We start from the raw sequence: 20529 nt of genomic DNA, 5'->3' as shown, positions 1-20529 counted from the left end.
GGAATCTTCTCTCTTTTGTTTTCTTGATCAGTCTAGCTAAAGATTTGTCAATTTTGTTGATCTTTTCAGAGAAACAACGTTTGGTTCCCTTGATTTTTCTCTATTTTTTTTTACTCTCTGTTTCATTTTTTTTCTATTCTATATGATTTCCTTCCTTCTGCTTCTTTTGGGTTTGTTTTGCTCTTTTTCTGGTTTCTTAAAGTGGAAAGATAGGTTATTGATTTGAGATCTTTCATCTTTTCAATACAGGTATGTATAGCTATAACTGTACCACTAAGCACTGCTTTCACTGCATCGTATAAGTTTTGGTATGTTGTGTTTTTGTTTTCTTTTGTTTCCAAGTATTTTCTACTTTCCTTTTGATTTATTCTTTGGCTCTTGGATTATTTAGGAGAATGTTGTCTAGTTTCCACATATTTGTGAATTTCCTACAGTTGCTGTTGTTGTTGATTTCTAATTTCATTCCATTGTGGTCAGAGAGCATACTCTGTAGGATTTGTGTTTCTTAATTTAATGAGACTTGTTTTATGTCCTAATATTTGGTTTATCCTGGAGAAAGTTCATGTGCACTTGTGAAGAAAGCCTATTCTGCTGTTGGGTAGAGTGTACTATAGATGTCTGTTAGGTCTAAGTGATTTATAGTTTTCAAATCTTCTATTTCTTTGTTCATCTTCTTTCTAGTTGTCTATTATTATTGGAAGTGGGATACTGAAGTCTGTAACTTTTATTGTTGAACTATTTTTCTCTCCACTTCTGTTAGTTTCTGCTCCATGTTTTAGGGGACTCTGTTTTTACGTGCATATATGCTTGTGATAGTTACCTGAGTGATTAAACCTTTTATCATTATCTTTGTCTCTAGTAACAGTATTTATCTTAATGTCTGCTTTGATATTGATATAGCCTCTCCAGCTCTCATTATGTTAGTGTCTAGATAGTCTATCTTTTGCATTCTTTTATTTTCAACCTATTAGTCTTGGAGTCTTAAGTATGTCTGTTGTTGAGAGCATATAGTTAGATCATATTTTTTATCCATTCTGTGAGTCTCTATCTTTTAGTTGAGTGTTTAATTAATTACCATTTAACATAATTACTGGTAAGATATGGATTCTGTCTGCCATTTAGTTATTTGCAGTCTATATATCTTATGTTTTCTTTGTTCTGCTATTCCTCTAGTATTGCCCTTTTTTTGTGTTAAATATTTGCAGTTTGGCATTTTAATTGCTGTTTCCTTTATATTTGTTATATTTGAGTTATTTTCTCCATCATTCCTTAGAGATTCCAGTTAACTTAAAAAAATCTCGTTTAAATTAATGCCAGCTTAATTTTAATAGTATATAAAAACTTCAGTCTTACATAACATCATTCTCTTTTCCCTCTTTGCTGTTAAGGTCATAAATTACATCTTTATACGTTGTATGCCCCTCAACCCAGATTTATAATTATTGCTGTATGCAGTCGTCGTCTAAAGAAGAGAGGAGAAAAAAAGAGTAACAAACAAAAAATCATTTATGTTGTTTTACATTTACCTATGTAGTTACCTTTACTAGTGTTCATTTTCTTTTAATGTGGATTTGATTTACTGTCTAGTATTCTTAAATTACAGCCTGAAGGACTCTCTTTAATGATTCTTATAGCGCAAGTCTGCTAGCAACAAATGGTCTATTTTTTTAAATCTGAAAATATCTGAATTTCTTCATTTTGAAGGAGTTTTTCTAGGTAAAGAATTCGTTATTGACCTTTTCTTCTATCAGCACTTTGAATATATCATCTCACTGTCTCTGGCCTCCATGGTTTCTAATGAGAAATCAGCTGTTATCTTATTGAGGATCTCTTGTATATGATGAGCCATTGCTCTCTTTCTGCTTTCAAAATTCTCTCTGTCTTTTCACAGTTTGATTATGATGTGTCTAGGTATGGATCTCTTTGAGTTTATCCTACTTGGAGCTTGTTGACTTCCAAGATAAGCATATTAATCTGTTTCCTACAATTTTGGATGTTCTTGGACGTTACTTCTTCAAATATGTTTCTGCCCTTTTCTGTCTCTCCTTTCCTTCTGGGAATCCCCTTATGCTTATATTGGCACAATCGATGGTGTCCCACAGGTCACTGAAACTCTGTTCACATTTCATTCATTCTGTTTTTTCTCTTCCTCATACTGGATAATCTCATTTGATGTATGTTCAAGTTCACTGATTCTTTCATCTGCCTCCTCAAATCTGCTATTTATTTTTGCATTTTTTGTTTCAGTTGTTATACTTTTTAACTCAAGAATTTCTGCTTGGTTTTTTCTTAGAATTTCTCTCTATTTCTTTTTGATAAGACATTCTTCTCATAATTTCCTTTAGTAGCCATAGTTTTCTTTAGTTCTCTGGACTTATTTAAAATACACGATTTAAAGTCAAGTCTAGTATCGTGGCTTCCTTCAGGACAGTGGCTGTTGACTGCTCCCCCCTACCACCACCCCTATATATGAGCCATATTTCTTGTTTCTCTGCATGTCTCAATTTTTTGTTGAAAATTGGACACTCTAAATAATGTGACAGCTCTTGTAGTCAGATTCGCCTGCTTTGTGTTTTTCATTGCTCTTTGTTGTTTTAGCATTGCTGTTTATTTACTTAGTTCCTCAAACTAATTATATAAAGTCTGTATTCTTTGAGTTTATACCCTATAATTGGAGATTGATTTCGTTAAATGCTTGGAGTCAGTAAATCTCCCATTGCTTGTCAAGGGGCTGTGCATAGGTTGGGCATGCTGAAGCATTCAGCTAAGCAGTTGACAACTCTGCCTTAACCTTCTCTTCCTGCTTGCTCAGAACCTGCTGTCTGCCAGAAGTGAGAGCTTAGGATTTGTTAGGTCTTTCCTGAGTATGCACACTGCCTTACACTTACATGCAGCCTTCTGGTATCCAAGGAATATGTTGGAACTTTTCAAAGCCCCCTATGAGCTTCTCATTCCTCAGTTTTTTTCCTTTTTATGGTTTTTGTTTAGCCTATTGTTTATCCAGACTGTTCTCTGTGTCACAGTCAGCTGTAGCACTAAGCAATTCTTGCTGATTGTTTAGTGAAACACCAAGGAGAAGGTTGTTTGCCCTGGGTGAGCTCTGATTCAGTTCAGAGACAAGCCATGCAACTGGGGTTTTACAGGGAATTGTCACACAGGTCAAATAATGACAACTTCTGGGAATGAGACTTTGCAGAAATTCCAGCTGCCAGGCTGCTGGTTTTCACTGTGATCACAGGCTGTTCAAGTATACCACTCCACTGGGGAGATGAGCATGAGAATAGAACAAGTTAAAATACTACAATGTTCACTGTTCTTACTGACATTCGGCCACCTTTCATAAATAAATGCTCCTAGATTTTCATAAGATTTTGATTATTTTCAGAGTTCTGTAAAAGCTGATTTTAATAATTTGTGCCAGCGTTCACACTGCTTTTATGGAAGAAAGGATTTTGGAGGTCCTCACTCTGCCATTCCTGCTGAAGCTGCTCAGAATTTAGAAGTTTAAACTGAGCTATGGGAAGCAATTGAAGGGCCTTACACAAGGAAATAATTTAACCGGATTTGATCCACAAGTCAAGGCAAGTGTGATGCCTTATAGATGAAGCATCTTACTCTTGAAGAATTTAAGTGCTTTTTTCCCCCAAAGTCACAGTGCTTATTTTAACAGAATAGAATAAGAACGTGGTCTCTCCTCATATCTTTCCAGTGTTCTTTTTGTACTATACTATGGTTTTTAGTGGTTGGTTTAGTTAAACCTCAGTAATCCTAAGAAATAAAAGGACAGGGATTGGCTGCCAGTCAGGACAAATAAAGCGTTCATGTGTGTAAGTGCCAAACACTGGTACATAATATTGTTCCATAAATGTCAGTTAGGTATGAATGTCAAAGTTCTTGTTGAGGGGCCGGCCCTGTGGCTGAGTGGTTAAGTTCGCGTGCTGTGCTTCGGCAGCCCAGGGTTTCGCCGATTGAGATCCTAGGCAGGGACATGGCACCACTCGTCAGGCCATGCTGAGGCGGCGTCCCACATGCCACAACTAGAAGGACCCACAACTATGTACCAGGGGGCTTTGGGGAGAAAAAGGAAAAGTAAAATCTTTAAAAGAAAAAGAAAGAAAGAAAGTTCTTGTTGAAATAGTTAATAGTTTGATTCCCAAAGGGCGTAAATTAAAACTGAGAGTGCCTTTCTTATCTTTCTTGCAAAGTAGATCTTTTGTTCATTTTTTTCTTAAGCCATTAAACAAATGAGTGAAGTATACAAATAAATAGCAACGTTGGGAGAATGTAGTTTTTTGATAAACCAGTAATTAATTTATACCATGTACTGACCTGGTTAATGTAGAGGTTATGGAGTAGAAGAACATCTATCATTTTTTTTTATTGGTTCCCCCGTTATTTATTATGACTTCATTGATTCTCTTGTAAGCCTTATTGTGTAGTAATTGCACTTTATCAAACACCTTATTTTTCTAGTTTAGCTAGAGTTTTTTGGGTTTTTTTTTTTAAGATTTTATTTTTGCTTTTTCTCTCCAAAGTCCCCCAGTACATTGTTGTGTATTTTTAGTTGTGGATCCTTCTAGTTGTGGCATGTGGGATGCCTCCTCAGCATGGCCTTATGAGCAGTGCCATGTCTGTGCCCAGGATTCGAACCGGCGAAACCCTGGGCTGCCAAAATGGAGCATGTGAACTTAACCAGTCGGCCATGGGGCTGGCCCCTTAGCTAGAGTTTTGTGGGGGTTTTCCCCTTAGTTTTATTGAGATATAATTGACGTACATCACTGTATAAGATTAAGGTGTACAGCATAGTAGTTTGACTTAGATATGTTGTAAAATGATGAGCGAAGTAAGTTTAGCACTTGTCGTCTCACATGGATAGAATAAAAAGAGAAAGCAAAAAAAGAGAAAAATTTTTTTCCTTGTGATGAGAATGCTTAGGATTTACTCTCAGTTTTCATGTATATCATACAGCAAGTTAACTCTAGTCATCATGCTGTACATTACATCCCTAGTATTTAATTTACCTTGTAACTTGAAGTTTGTACCTTTTGACCGCCTTTCTCCAATTCCCCATCCCTCCACCCCTACCCCAGGTAACTACAAATCTGTTCTCTGTTTTTCTAAGTGTTTGGTTGGGTTTTTTGGTTTTGTTTTGTTTTTAATATTTCACATTGAAGTGTGATCATACAGTAGTTGTCTTTGTCTGTCTAACTTATTTTACTTTAGCATACTGCCCTTGAAGTCCATCCGTGTTGTCACAGATGGCAGAATTTCCTCTTTTCTTTTATGGCTGAATAATACTTCATTGCATCTATGTGTGTGGAATACAACTTCTTTATCTCCTCATTCATTGATGGGTATTTAGGTTGTTTCCAAGTCTTGGCTATTGTAAATAATGCTGCATTGAACATGGGAGTGCAGATATCTTTTCAAGTTAGTGTTTCTGTATCCTTCAGATATATTCCCAGAAGCAGATTTGCTGGATCATGTGGTAGTTCTATTTTTAATTTTTTGAGGATCCTCCATACTGTTTCCATATTTGTGGCTGTACCAGTTTACAGTCCCACCAACAGTGCACAAGGGCTCTCTTTTCTCCACATCCTCACCAGTATTTATTATCTCTTGTGTTTTTGATTATGGCCATTCTAACAGTGTGAGGTGATATCTCATTGTTGTTTTGATTTGCATTTCCCTAATGACTAGTGATGTTGAACATCTTTTCATATGCCTTTCAGCCTTTCGTAGATCTTTGGAGAAATGTCTACGCAGGTCTTTTGCCCATTTTTTAAATTGGAGTATTTGGTTTTTTGCTCTTGAGTCGTTTGAGGTTTTTTTAATATATTTTGGATACTAACTCCTTATCAGATATATGGTTTGCAAATACTTTTTCCTACTCCATGGGTTGTGTTTTCACTTTGTTAATTGTTTCTTTTGCTGTGCAGAAACTTTTTAGTTGGATGTAGTCCCCTTTATTTATTCTTGCCTTTGCTGCTTGTGCTTTAGGTGTCACATCCAAAAGATTATTGCCAAGACCCATGACAAGGAGCTTTTTTCTTATGTTTTCTTCTAGGAGTTTCAAGGTTTCGGCTCTTACGTTTAATTAAATCTTTAGTCAATTTCAAGTTAATTTTTGTGAGTAGTATAAGATAGGGGTCTAGTTTCATTCTTATACATGTGAATATCCACTTTTCCTAACACCGTTTATTGAAGAGACTATCTTTTCTCAATTGAGCCTTCTTGGCTCCCTTGTCGAATATTAGTTGATCATATATGCTTGGGATTATTTCTGGGCCCTTGATTCTGTTCCATTGATCTGTTTGTTTTTCTGCTGGTGTCATACTGTTTTGATTACTGTGACTTTATAGTATATTAGCTAGAGTTTTTCCCATCAAACAGCCATCTGTTATATTAATTCTACTTTGTACTGCAGCACAAACTAGTCTTTCTGAGCAAGACTACAAATCCCAGCGTGTTCAACCTGAGGTTCCATTTGTTATATGAAATTCCTCTAACATTTTCAGCAGCAGTTTTATCCAAAGTGCAGAATTTACTGAAATTACCTAAACTTTAATTTTTCACTTAGGTTACTTACAACAGGAAAACCTCACTTCTACCTGCCAGACTTTTATTTTGGAAAGTTCAAATTTAAAAGAATATGCAGAACACTGTACAGATGAAGGTTTTATCCCAGCCTGCTTATTGGTGAGTGATTTTGTTCCATAAGGGAAATAATTCATCATTGACCAACATAAGAGACTATAAATACAATCTTAAAATCAGCTCATTAGCAAAGTCAAAATTGGCAGAAATTTGGTAGTTTGTATTCATGCATGACTGGGAAAACCCAAAGGAGGCCAGCTCTTCTTTTCACACACTAATGCAGAGCTGGTAAGTGAATTACAGTTTTGCCTCTGAGAATCTGTTTCAAAATGACACCCTCATTTCTAATTAGTTTTACTATTGCTCGTGTTGGGGCTTAGTTGTTTACTGGCTGTTATGGACTGGACATTTGTGTCCCCTCAAAATTCATATGTTGAAACCTTAATCCCCAGTGTGATAGTATTTAGAGATGGGGCCTTTGGAAAATAATTAGGTTTAGATTAGGTCATGAGGTTGGGACCTTCCTGATGGAATTAGTGCCTTTATAAAAAGTGGAAGAGAGAGAGAAATCTTTCTCCATGGGCACACACAAGGAAAGATTATGTCAGCACACAGCAAGGAGGGGGATGTCTTCAAACCAGAAAGTTGGCCCTCTTGAGGAACCAAATTGGCTAGCACTTTCATCTTGGACTTCCCAGCCTCCAGAACAATGAGATATAAATGTCTGCTATTTAAGCCACCTGGTCTGTGGTATTGTATAGCAGCCCTACCTTTCCTATATCTATTTTCCTATATTTCCTGTATTTGCTTACTTCAAACAAATATAAAACAGATATTTTAATATCTTGTTCTCACCTCTTTTTTAAATATCACTAGACCAACAGAGCATTATTTGGTGTATATTCTGAAACTACATTATTTGAAATGGTATTTTGTCATTTTACTTTTAACATCGCTCCTTAGAGTCATTTCAGCTATCACAGACAACAAGATCATCTGTGGAGGAAACTTTAAAAAATTTATAAAACTTTGAGAGTTTAGAAAGATCAAAAGATACAAAATATACAAATGTCTATTGTATTTCTTTATACTGACAATGAACCATTGGAAATTGAAATTTTTTTTAAATACTATTTTCAATAGCACCAAACAAACATAAAATACTTAGGGTAATAAATCTAACAAAGTATGTATAGAATCTGTATGCTAAAATCTGTGTGAAAGAATTGAATAAAAGAGATATACTGTGTTCATGCATTGAGAAACTCAGTATTAAGATGTCAAGTTTTCCCGTTTTGATCTATAGATTCATTACAATCTAAATCCCCACAAGCATTTTTGTAGACAGCAACAAGCTAAATTCTAAATTTTATATGGAAAAGCAAAGGAACTAGAATAGCCCAAACAATTCTTAAAAAGGATTAGTTGGAGGACTCACATTACTTGCTTTTAAGACTTACTGACAAGCTATAGTAATCAAGATTGAGTGGCATTAGGGGACAGTTAGGCACTCAGATCAGTAAAACAGAAAAGAGAGCCCAAATATAGACCAACATACTGATTTTTGACAAAAGTACTAAAGGTAATTCAGTGGAGAAAGGATAATCTTACCAACAAATGGTGATAGAACAGATATTCAGATACAGTAGAAGAACCTCTGTGCATACCTTATACAAAAATTAACCAAAATGGATAATAGACTAAAATATAAAATGTAGAACTATAAGACTTTTAGAAGAAAACAAAGGAGAAAACTTGTGTAACCTTGGTTTTGGCAATGAGTTTTTAGATATGATACCAAAAACACTGACTATAAAAGGAAAAACTGGGCAGCCCTAATGGTCTAGTGGTTAAAGATTGTTGCTCTCACTGCTTTGGTGACCCAGGTTTGATTGCTGGTCATGGAGCCATGCCACTCATCTGTCAGTCACCCTGCTGTGGTGGCAGCTCACATAGAAGAACTAGAAGGACTTACAAGTAGAATATATAACTATGCACTCGGGTTTGGGGAGGAAAAAGAAAAAGAGAAAGATTTGCGACAGATGTTAGCTCAGGGTGCATCTTTCCCGGGGGTTGGGGGGGGGGCAAGGAAAAATTGATAAATTCAACTTTATAAAAATTAAAAATTTTTGCTTTACAAGGACAACAATTAGAAGAATGTCAAGCTGGGAGAAAATGTTTGTAATTCACATATCTAATAAAGGATTTGTACCAAGAATATATTTTTGAAAACTTTTAAAATTCAAAAAAAACTGAATTTTTTTTTAATGGACAAGAGATCAGAAGACCCTTCCCCAAAGAAAATATACGGATAGCAATAAGCATGTGAAAAAAGTGCTGCACACAGTTAGTCATTAGGAAAATGCAAATTAATACCCTGACAATATACCAATATATACCTATTAGAATGGCTAAAGTAAAAAGCAATTTAAAAACTCAGATCCTTGATGGCAAGGATGCAGAGCAGCAGGAACTTTATAGCTGCTTTGAAAAACAAATTGGCAGTTGTTGGTAAAGTTAAACATACACTCCCCATCTAACCCAGCACTCGTACACTCAGATGTATGTTACCCAAGTGAACTGAAAAACCTACGTTCACACAAAAATCTGCACACTAATGTTTATCAGTGATGGTCAAAAACTGTAAACAATCAAGATGTCTTTCAGTAAGTGAATGAATAAACAAGTTGTGGTATGTTCATTCAATGGGGTACTGCTAAGCAATAAAAGGCAACACACTATTGATTCAGATAACATGAATAAGTTTTAAATAAAGTCTTCTGAATTCTAAATGAGCAGTTCTAAACGAGTAAATAAATACATTATAGATATTGGGAGCCAGGTTTCTCTATGAGAAAAAATGATACAAATAAGCATAAGAATGAAAACTGTGGTGTTGAATTAGAGATACCAGTGTAAGTCTTGTTTATTTTAATATATGTCCAAATATATACAGAATATAGATATGTTTGTATATGTAGATTAGCGTGTCTGTGTTTGTATGGCTCTGTCTGCTCTGAGGGCCTAGCTACAGTAATACCCCAGTAGCTACAGCACACCTAGCACCCAGATCTTTGCTTCTTACAGTTCTGGAGGCTGAGAAGACCAAGGTCAAAGGTCCCTCCTGTAGCAGTCATTCAGCAATTAATTATTTATTAGCTACTAGAAATATGACCACATTAGTATTAAGCAAATTCCCTAATTTTTCAGGCTTCAATTAAGACAGAAGAACAAATTAGGAATCTACTGTGAAAGTTCAGGAGGAGAAAGGGAACTAATCACCTACTATCTGTTAGACATTGTCCCAGACACGTTACATGTAATCTCACTCTTCACAACAAAAGATTCTATGAATTAAGAATTAATACGTTCCTTTTTTATGTATGAAAGTAAGCCTTAGGGAATTTAGGTGTTTTGTTACACATGTATTAACGTTGAACATGACACTAGAACTATCTGCTATAAAAATCCTTGATCTTCCCTTTTATGTTGTATGACTCAAATTTGATGTAATAAAAGCCTGCCTTTGAGTAGTAGTAGGAATAGGGTAGGGGGCATGAGGTTATGAGATGGTAGAAGTGAAAATACAAAGGTACTGACCCTTAGGAAGGGTATGTCTTAACACTAAGTTTTTTTGCTTTATTCTTAACAGGTTCATACGGCTTTCAGGATAGAAAGGACAGATTAGGAGTGGGTCCTTATTGTTTTTAAATAGTTGTATGACTGGATCCTACCTCCCAGCTGAAAACTGCTTTTCTGCCTTTGAACTGTCTTAGCTAAAGAAACATAGTCACAATGTCTTATTCAAACAGACAGGGTTCTTTACCTTAGAAGATTTGATGCCACCCCTAACTTGGGTAACTGTTAGGTTTTTGATGACCTGCTCCTTACCCTTTCTTCATCAGCTACTCCGCAATCCAGATCTTCTGTTAACTTTTTTATGTGGCGAAATGTTTCATGCTGGGAAATTATTGTAGTATAATACAGTGTTGGTAATCCTTGATCTTTTTCTTTTCAGTCTTTATTTGGAAATAACTTGACAACAATTTTGAATGAATATGTAGCTATGAAAGCAAAAGGTAAGAATTTAGGTTTGGGGATTTTTTCTGTTAGTTTTATACAGGATTTATCTAATTATTTTAATTAAAAATAATTTTTAAAGGATATTAATGCCTCTTAAAAACCATAAGAAAACTTGTTTCAGTTTTGATGAGATAAGTTTTATTGGGAAATGTCTAATTAAATAGTTTGTGTTTATATTCTGAGATAAATAATTGAAAATCTGAATATTAGCATATATAACAAAATAATTTTTTTTAAAGATATACAAATCCTAACTCTGGGTATCTACCCTGGTGAACAGGCCTTGCTATGTGTTAATAAAATTTCAAGCTAATATTTTAATTTTAAGTTCTTTGTAGTCTAAATCTGGACACAGGAGCCAGTCATAAAATTCTGGCTTATATTTATCAGAATACTAAATAATACTTTTTAAAATTAACGTTCTAGGGGAAAGTTAGAATTGTTTATTTTATTCCCTAATATTGATTATTTCAACATTAACAGAAGATTAGCAGTAAAGAATCAATTAGCATAAAATTATAACATTAAAAATAGAAATAAGCTTATCATTTATTGAGTACTCTTTGTATGCAGCATTATGCTAGGTGCTTTCATGTTTTATCTCAGTCTTTAAAATAATCCAGTGAGAGGTGTTGATTGTTTAGATCCATTTTTAAGTATCAGAAAACTGAGGATTAGAGAAGCCAGATAACTTTTCCAAGAGCACAAAACTAGAAACTGTAGAAAGTAATTCCTGGAAGTTCAGGGCCTGAATTTCATTTCTAACTCTTCAAGAAGGTTACTTGATCTTTCTGCCGGTTTTCCTTTCCCAAAGTATCTTAGAGTGTAAATGACATTAAACAATATACAACAATTTCAGCACAGAGGTTTGTATCCCACTTTTATGTTGAGTAGCTTTCTCTGGTTTGAGTTTTTAATAAGTATTTGGTAAAGATTTTAAATATCTTATGAATTTCCCATCATTATGGCTTTAGAGTACATCCTTAAAGAGACTAATTAGTCCTTGGGAATTTTACCTGTAGTTGTAAGTGTAGTAACTGGTGAACCCTTTTTAAGAGGTTCCTGAGCAGTCACAGTGATTTGGGTGTGACTACATGGGATGTAGAAAACTAATTTCCAACCTCAATGGAGTTTGCATAATCTTTACGATAATTATTTGTTATAAATCAAATTATTTTAATTTACTTCCAAATGTCACATGATGTCACATAGAACAAATATTTAAAATAGTCTGTCTGTTTTTAATTCAAAGAAGTGATCTAAAAAAGCTTCAGAGATTTCACAGATGTCCATTTCCATTCATATTACATCTGATAACTCAGTGACTTGAGAAAAGGAAGCAACCTCATAGCTTTGTAGGTCATTTTACAAAACAGACATTTCTGTGTTCCCAACATAATGTCAACAGCTGAGAGAAATGTTTCTTTTCCTTACTGATTTTCTGTCCAAATTAAATGAATTTTCTCCAACTGGGTTTATTAAGAAACTTTTCCTCTTATGATTTAGAAACATCAAATGATGTCCCAGCAATTATGTCATCGCTGTGGAAGAAGTTAGACCATACGCTTTCTCAGATCAGGTAATAAAAAACATAAGTTTATCAGAATATGCATAATTTTGTAATGCAGACACATGTAAGAATCACTTCAGGTTTAAATCTTCTTATGATCCACACAGTGCATTATATAACACTCGAGAAGAATTTTAAGTCTTTTGTTTCTTAAAAGCAATCAGCCTGGGGCCAGCCTGGTGGCGCAGCGGTTAAGTTTGCACATTCCGCTTCGGTGGCCTGGGGTTCGCGGGTCCGGATCCGGGGTGCGGACCTATGCACCGCTTGGCAGGCCATGCTGTGGTAGGCATCCCACGTATAAAGTAGAGGAAGATGGGCATGGATGTTAGCTGAGGACCAGTCTCCCTCAGCAAAAAGAGGGAGGATTGGCAGCAGTTAGCTCAGGGCTAATCTTCCTCAAAAAAAAAAGAGGAGGATTGACAGTGAATGCTAATCTTCCTCAAAAAAACAAAACAAAACAAAACAAAATCAGCCTAAAATAATCCTCATGTTAAAGAGACACATTCTGGGGTGGCAAATTTTGTTCCTCTTCAGTACACTCTATGGTGTTTGTACAAGGAGCAAATCGCCTGATGTATTTCTCAACGTGTGTCCCCATGGTTAAGCAACACATGACTGTATATACCATTCTGAAATATATTAAGTTCCTAAAGTCAAGTCAAATTGTATTCTCAATGGGATATCAAGGCTCTGTAATGCATATTGCATTGGATAGAAACTTGATTAAAATTATGTGTGTGTGTGCTTACATGCCAGTATTTTTTTTCCTAAAGCAAATAAGATTTGGTTACTCCCCAAAAAATGTGCTTGTCTTTTTTGTCTGAGAGAGATGTGATGCCTTTTAACTCATAATTTACTTCAGGACTGACTATAACTAAAGCAGAGTATATCTTAGCAACAGAAGTTTTTTAATGTCTGACTTCTTTGTTTTATTTGTTAGGAGCATGCAAAGTTCCCCAGGGTTTGCTGCCAATCAGAGAGGTTGGTGTTCAACTTTAAACTATAAATAATGTTCAGAGTTAACTCAAACTCAAACCAACTGTCAGATGAACATTTTAATTAGTAATACATGTGTCTAAGTATATATTTTGTTTATACTACTGCTTTTCTAAGTACAGTTATTTTAGGAAACAACATTTTTATTTGTTGTAAAAATATGCATTTTAAGTACTCCCTGTTTATCTCTTTGGCTGTCATGTGTTCCCGTCTTTTAGTTCTCATTCCATAAGTTTGTTTCCTAACTTGTGGAGGTGTTACAATATGAATTAGAAGATTTGAGCATAATCATTATAGCTTGTTTCCTATGAAATTATTGCATAAACTTAGTTGATATTTTCAAGGGCTGTTTTTCAATATGTAGGTCAAGCATGTTAAATAGCAGGCCATGTATCATGCAGACTTCTTAAAATTCCTGAACTACTCTGGCATTGAGTTAAGTTTTTAAATGCTCATGTTTTTCAGCCCGAACAAGAAGTGGAATTGCAGAAATCAAACGGCAGAGAAGACTTGCATCGCAAGCAGCTCCCGTCAGTTCAGAGTTGCTGACGTTACCGTATCTTTCGGGACAATTTACTACTTCTCCTTTGACAGCTACACAAGTTACGCGGCCAACTGGCCAAATTTCAACTCCTTTGAGGTCAAATTTTGTAGTGGTCAACCATTCGCAGTCACAAGACTCTGTGACCAGTAAGTTTAAATTTTGCTCTTAAATTTTGTTTTTAATCAAATTGTATACACAAGGTGATATACTAATATCTTTATACTCATAAAATTATAGTAAGAAAAAAAATGAGAGGCTAGAAATGGAAAAGACTTTAGGTAAATTTACCATGAAATAAACATATTATTAAATCTGTGAGATATTTTAATCTAGGATTCTTCTCATTTCTATTCTAACTGAAGTCCAGCCTTGAACACTTCTAATTCTCAATTTTCTACATTAATAGAAAGACCTTGTTGTATTTGATTTTTTTTTTTTTCTTTTTGGTGAGGAAGGTTGGCCCTGAGCTACCATCTGTGCCAATATTCCTCTATTTTTGGTATGTTGGATGCTACCACAGCATGGCTTGATGAGTCCTGTGGAGATCTGGCCCAGGATCCAAACCCACGAACTCCGGGCTGCCAAAGCAGAGCATGCAAACTTAACCATTACGCCACCAGGCTGGCCTCAATATTTGGTTTTAAAAGAAATACACATTATATTTCACCACCTCTTTGTCTTTGTTCGTGCTAGTCAGTCTTCTTGGAATAAGGAATATTTTCCAGTTCACTTTTTTTTTTTTTTGAGTTAATGATAGGTTACAATCTTGTGAAATTTCATTTGTACATTAATGTTTGTCATTCATGTTGTAGGTGCACCACTTCACCCTTTGTGCCCATCCCCCACCCCACCTTTCCCCTGGTATCCAGTAAACTGTTCTTAGTCCACATTTTTAAATTCCTCATATGACAGTTCACTTCTTTTTCTGCATGTTGAAAATCCTTCATGTTCCTGGCTGAATCTTAGAGCTAGGATAAACTTAGAGATCATCTGGTACATCTTGCTTGTTACTTGAAACTATGGAAAACACATGATATTAAGGGGCAGAAAGCTAGTTAATAACAGAGTTGGGATTAGAATTGAGACGCCAGCTCTCTCAGTTCCTAGCCTGTCTTCTTTCTCTTCTGTGCAGCTGAAATTTATTGCCTTCTGTTACATTCTCACTTGTTTCTATCTTTTCTCCAACTTCTTTTACACCTCTGGGTAAAAACACTTAGTTTATATACACTGTAGTGTACACTTAGTTTATACTTCTTACAGTTCTTCCATTCTGCCATGTTACTTTTTGTTGAGATTATACTGTACTTTATATTTTATTGTAAAACTTTAAGTCACAGGGACTGTATTTTATTCATCTTAATATCTTCCATACTGCCTTTCACATAGTAGGCACCCAGTGTATGCTAACTGAATTTAATACAAAATAATAATCATTTCATAATGCGACTTATTCCATTAAGTTTAGAGAACTATTCAATTTCCTTGACTTACTGGTTTGTTTTCTTGAAATACAGCTGCAGAGGCTTTAAGTATCATTCCTGGTCCTCAGGAAAAGAAAACTCAAGCCAGTTTAATGTCTCCTGGTAGACGCAAAAGGTAAATGCTTTTTAAAGGAACGAGTTTACAGTAACTTTTAGGAAAAAAGAGAGAATTACACCAGGATATTTACATTGTGAATAAAATAGCAAGATTGGATTAAGGTCTGGGGACTATTTACTGTTATATTATATCCATTCCAAAACACATTTTTTCTCCCACATTCTAACTTCTCTAAAATCAGGTTGCATCTTGTAATCAATGGCAAATCACCATTTCATTGGAAATGTGTTTTTTCTGTTTGGGTGCAGAATGGTATATCTTAAAGTTGATGTTATCTCAGATTTTTTGCAATAACTGTTTTTTAAATGAATATAAATAATACTGGCATATGTTAAGGTCTACAAACACATATTTAAAGTCCTAAATCAATTGATAGAAATCTTTTCAGGGATAGTCTCTGAGAAAAGTTCTTTTTGTCCTTACTTATCCCATGTGTCTTTGTTCAAAGGATATTTCAGAAAAGCGAGAGATCAGTTTAAAATGTTTTTCCTGATTTTACAACTGCCACACCATGAGTATTTTTGTTGGAATTTTTACTGTTGGTGGTTTCTCATTCAAAGCTGACCTCAGCCTCCTTTATGGCAAGCTTTCTCACTTAGCCACATAAAATAGAAAAACAACTATAACAATTTATAGCATTTATAGGAAACTTGACATTTTTGTAATGTCTTTACATATACTTTATTTCATTCAGTTCTTTTAGAAACTGAATAATGCAGTTGGTCTTATCCCCTTATGAAATGAGTCAGGACCAAAGCTTACTTCGCTACAGACCACATAGGCCAAAAGTGGTAACCTCAAATTTGTTTCTTCTTAATTCAAATCTAATAATGCTTTCCTACTCTGCTGCCCTTTGTTCCTACCACAAATAGGGAAAATATCTTTTCTACCATGATCTTAAGATTTATGTCTGTATATGTAATTATCATTGAATCTGTTATTCATACTAGTTAAAAGACAAGCTTTAAAATGTGTTTCAGTGAATCTCAAAGGAAAAGTATCACTTTGTCTGGGCCTCATTCAACAATACGGAATTTCCAGGATCCAAATGCATTTGCAGTAGAAAAAGTAAGTGACCTTCCCAAACTTTGCAAGTTGAGATATTCATGAGTTCTAAAACATTGATATATTCACAAATGTGTGTATATATTATATATGTGTGAGTATTTCTATAAGACTGTGCAATGGAATTGCCTTAGGATATAGAGAATAGCAAAAATGTTTAACAGTAGGAGACAGTCCATTCAGAATAGATAACATGTGCAGATGTCCATGTTTAGGTATATTTAGGAAACTAAATAATACACTGTTTTTGTTGGATTATACAATATAATAGGACACTTTACTGGAGTCCATATTAAAAACCTTGTATGAAAAGCCAAAGAGTTTGGAACTGTATTCTGTAATCAGTGAAGAAAAAGTTGGTGAAGGGTCTTTGAAAACACTTATAAATTGTAAAGTGTAGTTTTCAGGTGTTCATGTAGAAGGAGCTACCGTAACTTCTGAGTTTCCACCTAGATTTATTAAAACTGTCCAGCTTCCATTAATTGGTTCTTTTTTAATAATACTCTATCTTATCCTTTTACTAATATTGACTTTCTTTTCCAGCAAATGGTTATTGAAAATGCGCGGGAAAAAATTTTAAGCAACAAATCTCTTCAAGAAAAGCTTGCAGAAAACATTAATAAATTTTTGACTAGGTAAGCTATGTGTGTTTAAAATGCCTAATTGTTTCTGCCTAATGAGAACTGTGCTAGAAAAATTTTTTTCTGTGTTGCAGTGACAACAATATTGCTCAAGTACCTAAGCAAACAGATAGCAACCCTACTGAACCAGAGACTTCAATTGATGAACTCCTGGGACTTCAGGTATGGGTAAGGGTGGGTATATGAGTAGTGCATGTACTCATAGTTAAAACTGATGGCATTTTGGTTTTATTTCAAAACTATTGCCGACAGATTAGATGTATAAAAGATTTAAAATAATAATTTAAGATGTAGAATTCTTTCATTATCCAAATGTAATCTGTTCTTGAAAATGTGTTAGATACTGAATTTTCAAATAATCAGTCAAAATTACTTTAGTTTTTTCCAGTTTTACTGAGAAGAGATTGACATATATCACTGTATACTTTAAAGCGTACAGCATGATGGTTTGATTTACATATATTAAAATTGCATTGGTTAAATGGTAAAAGTAATGACATTCCTAACCCATCTAATAACTCTAACCAACTCTTCCAGATGTCAGTAAAACACTTTCCTATGTCCTTGCAACAGTCAGTTACGGATTTCTAAGTATTTAATACTTGAAGATTCATTCATGCATATATTTGTGTGCAGTAAGCAACAATACTGTACAGTGTGTATATAATAAATTACATTTCTTCTACACTGCTACAAACTGTATAAAAATGTAAAGAAACAATGAAATAATATGTTAAAGATATATAATGAATCCAAGTAATATTCAACAAAAGAAAATGAACAGGACACTTTTAAGAAGTTACTAACCGAATGAATAATTGTGTGAGATTTACTGCTAAGAGAAGAAAGATAGGATTTATAGTCACTGTTGCTCTTCAGGGATAGTGAAGATGAAAGAGGGTGAGCTAGTAAAGGAAAAATTTAACAATGTATGTTTTAAGATTAGTCCATGTGCAAATATGCTTTTTGAAAAGCAGCTGAGATTGTGACTGTCACACATTCTTTCACCTGGGTTCTCAAACAATGTAATCGTTTTTGTTGCCATGCCCACATTATAATGAATTCATTACAACAGGTTTTCTTTCAGATGATGAATTCTGGGTAAAACTACTGATTTTTCCCCCTTTAAAAAATATGCCTTCAGAATACTTTTTAAAGAAAAATTTGATATGTTTTCCCATAGTGAAATTCAGTAAGTTTAACAAAATATGACAAGGTTTTTCAAGCAACCTTTAAATTATCTACTAGTCCTTCTTTAAAATGCCTCTCCTATATTAATGTTTAACAAATACCTATCCCCTGTTCTAAATTTTTATAGTCCCCAACTGCTTGCTTGTATTTTCTTCACAAACATATCAGGTACTTATCCTAACCAAGACAATCTGTTAGATACTGTGAAGATTATAAGAAAGTGAAGACACAACCCTCTGCCCTTGGTTGTTCATAATATTGGGGAACATTAAAAATTCTGATTTAAATAACTTTTTAAAAGAACAGCAAGACATAATGCCTGACTGAGTAGTATTTGTATCAGCTTCACTGAGTGACTAGCCAGTAATACACATAGGTAAGGTAGGAGTTTTTAATATATTTGCAGATCTTTGTAACCTTGGGGTAGGCAAGATTTCTTAGGATGTGCAAATCACTAACTGTAATTTTAAAAAGAAATAGGATTCCTTAAATTTTAAAATGTCTGCTTATTAAAATCATCATTAAAGAAAACTAAAAGGCAAAACACCAACTTGGAGAAAATATTCATAATACATATATCTGGCAAAGAATTTGTATCCAGAGTATATAAAGAGCTCCTTCAAATCAGTAATAAAAAGATAAATCACCCATTTAAAAAAATGGGTGAAATCAATGGAACAGTCAAAAGAAGATATAGGAATGGCCAATAAGCCCATGAAACAATACTCAACATTATTTGTCATTTGGGAAATGAAAGTTAAGAATACGAGATGCCATTTCACATTCAATAGAATGGCTAAAATTAAAAAAATCTGACAACAGTTAATGTTGGTGAGGATGTGAAACAGCTAGAACTCTGAAAAATTGCTACTGGAGGATGTGAAATAGTAAGGCCAATTTCAAAAACTGACAGTTTATTACAAAGTTATGTATACACCTACCTTATAACCTAGCAATTACTAGGTTGTTACCTAAAAGAAATAAATATGTTCACATATGTGTACAAAAACACTTATATAAGAATGTTCATAGCAGCTTTATTCATAGTAGACGAGCACTGAAAACAAACCAAATGTCCATCAACAAAAAGGAATAAACAAATTTTGACATAGTCCTAAAATAGAATACTACTGAACAATAAAAAAGGATAACCTGCTAATATACATAGCAACATAGATACAAGTATGTTGCTCAGAGAAGTGAGGCACACAGACTGAGAAAGACAAACACCAGATGATTTCACTCGTGAAATATAAACAAACCCAGGGACAAAGAAAACAGTTCAGTGGTTACCAGAGGAAGGGGGTAGGGAGTGGGCACAGGGGTTGAAGGGGAGCACTTATGTGGTGACAGTTAAGAAATAATGTACAACTGAAGTCTCACATTGATGTAAACTATTATGAACTCAATTAAAAAAAAAGTGAGGCACAAAAGAATGCATATTGTATAATTCTATTAACATAAAGATCTAAAACAGACAACACTAATTTATGCTGCTAGAAATCAGAAGTTGTTGCCTGAATGAGGCTAAGGGAAGTGATTTCCCAGGAGGAGGAATTCTCTAGAAAGGAGAATGGTGTGTGTGTGTGTGTTTGTGTATGAATTTCTTGGGTGATGGAAATGTCCTACCGTTTGATTTTGATTGGGGTGGTGGTTACACAATCCTGGATGCCTAGATAAAGATTTTCATTGTATTATTATTTACTATAACTGAAAACTAGAAAAAATTCAGACATCCAATGGTGGGAATTGGTTAAATTGTGGCATATTTATGCAAAGAAAAATATCTGTTACAAAGAGGCTCCTTTCTTTTAGAAAGATAATGGATTAAACATTTAGTTTTGTACCCTACTACTAAAAAGACAGTATAGGGAATTTTCAAAAAGCATAACCCCACAAGGTCAAAAAAGAGAAGAGGACAGGACAGAAAAAAATTGGGAAGTTGAAATGGACAGGTAGTACCTGCCTTAGCAGATGCAGGATTCCAAGCCAGTAAAGGTAAAGCTCAGGTAAAAGCTACTTTACAACACAGAAATCCCAAGAGGCTGGGCACCAGTACTTCTGAAAGTAAGTGTAAAGATAGGGCTACAAACAGGATGATTAGGTGCAAAATTTAGGAAGGAGTTAAACTCCAGTATCTTCTCCCCATTCCACACTGTCCTCCAGAAACACTGTTGTCAGTCATAAACTCTCCCAGCAGGAAATCTAACTCACTGAAAAGAAAAAAAACTAAAACTACAGAT

The 20529-nt window shown here is 34.6% G+C and overlaps 1 protein-coding gene across 2 annotated transcripts in view; it reads left to right on the top strand.

Moving 5' to 3' along the window:
* The window catches only part of LOC124252516 (protein NPAT), a 57442-nt gene that overhangs the window by 16472 nt on the left and 20441 nt on the right, over positions 1–20529 (top strand). Inside the window, exons 2-10 of one of the 2 annotated variants that reach the window (XM_046686126.1) lie at positions 6581–6699; positions 10616–10676; positions 12187–12259; positions 13191–13231; positions 13712–13936; positions 15305–15386; positions 16370–16457; positions 16998–17089; positions 17170–17257. In XM_046686126.1, the coding sequence (XP_046542082.1) occupies positions 6581–6699; positions 10616–10676; positions 12187–12259; positions 13191–13231; positions 13712–13936; positions 15305–15386; positions 16370–16457; positions 16998–17089; positions 17170–17257 (869 nt within the window). The remainder of the gene's footprint in view (positions 1–6580; positions 6700–10615; positions 10677–12186; positions 12260–13190; positions 13232–13711; positions 13937–15304; positions 15387–16369; positions 16458–16997; positions 17090–17169; positions 17258–20529) is intronic. The other variant, XM_046686127.1, reaches the window with a different exon arrangement.

The sequence above is a fragment of the Equus quagga genome, chromosome 14 (genome assembly GCF_021613505.1).
Source record: "Equus quagga isolate Etosha38 chromosome 14, UCLA_HA_Equagga_1.0, whole genome shotgun sequence".
Classification (NCBI taxonomy): Eukaryota; Metazoa; Chordata; class Mammalia; order Perissodactyla; family Equidae; genus Equus; species Equus quagga.
The sequence above is the reverse complement of the archived record's forward strand: the minus strand, read 5'-3'. Positions and strand labels throughout refer to the sequence as shown.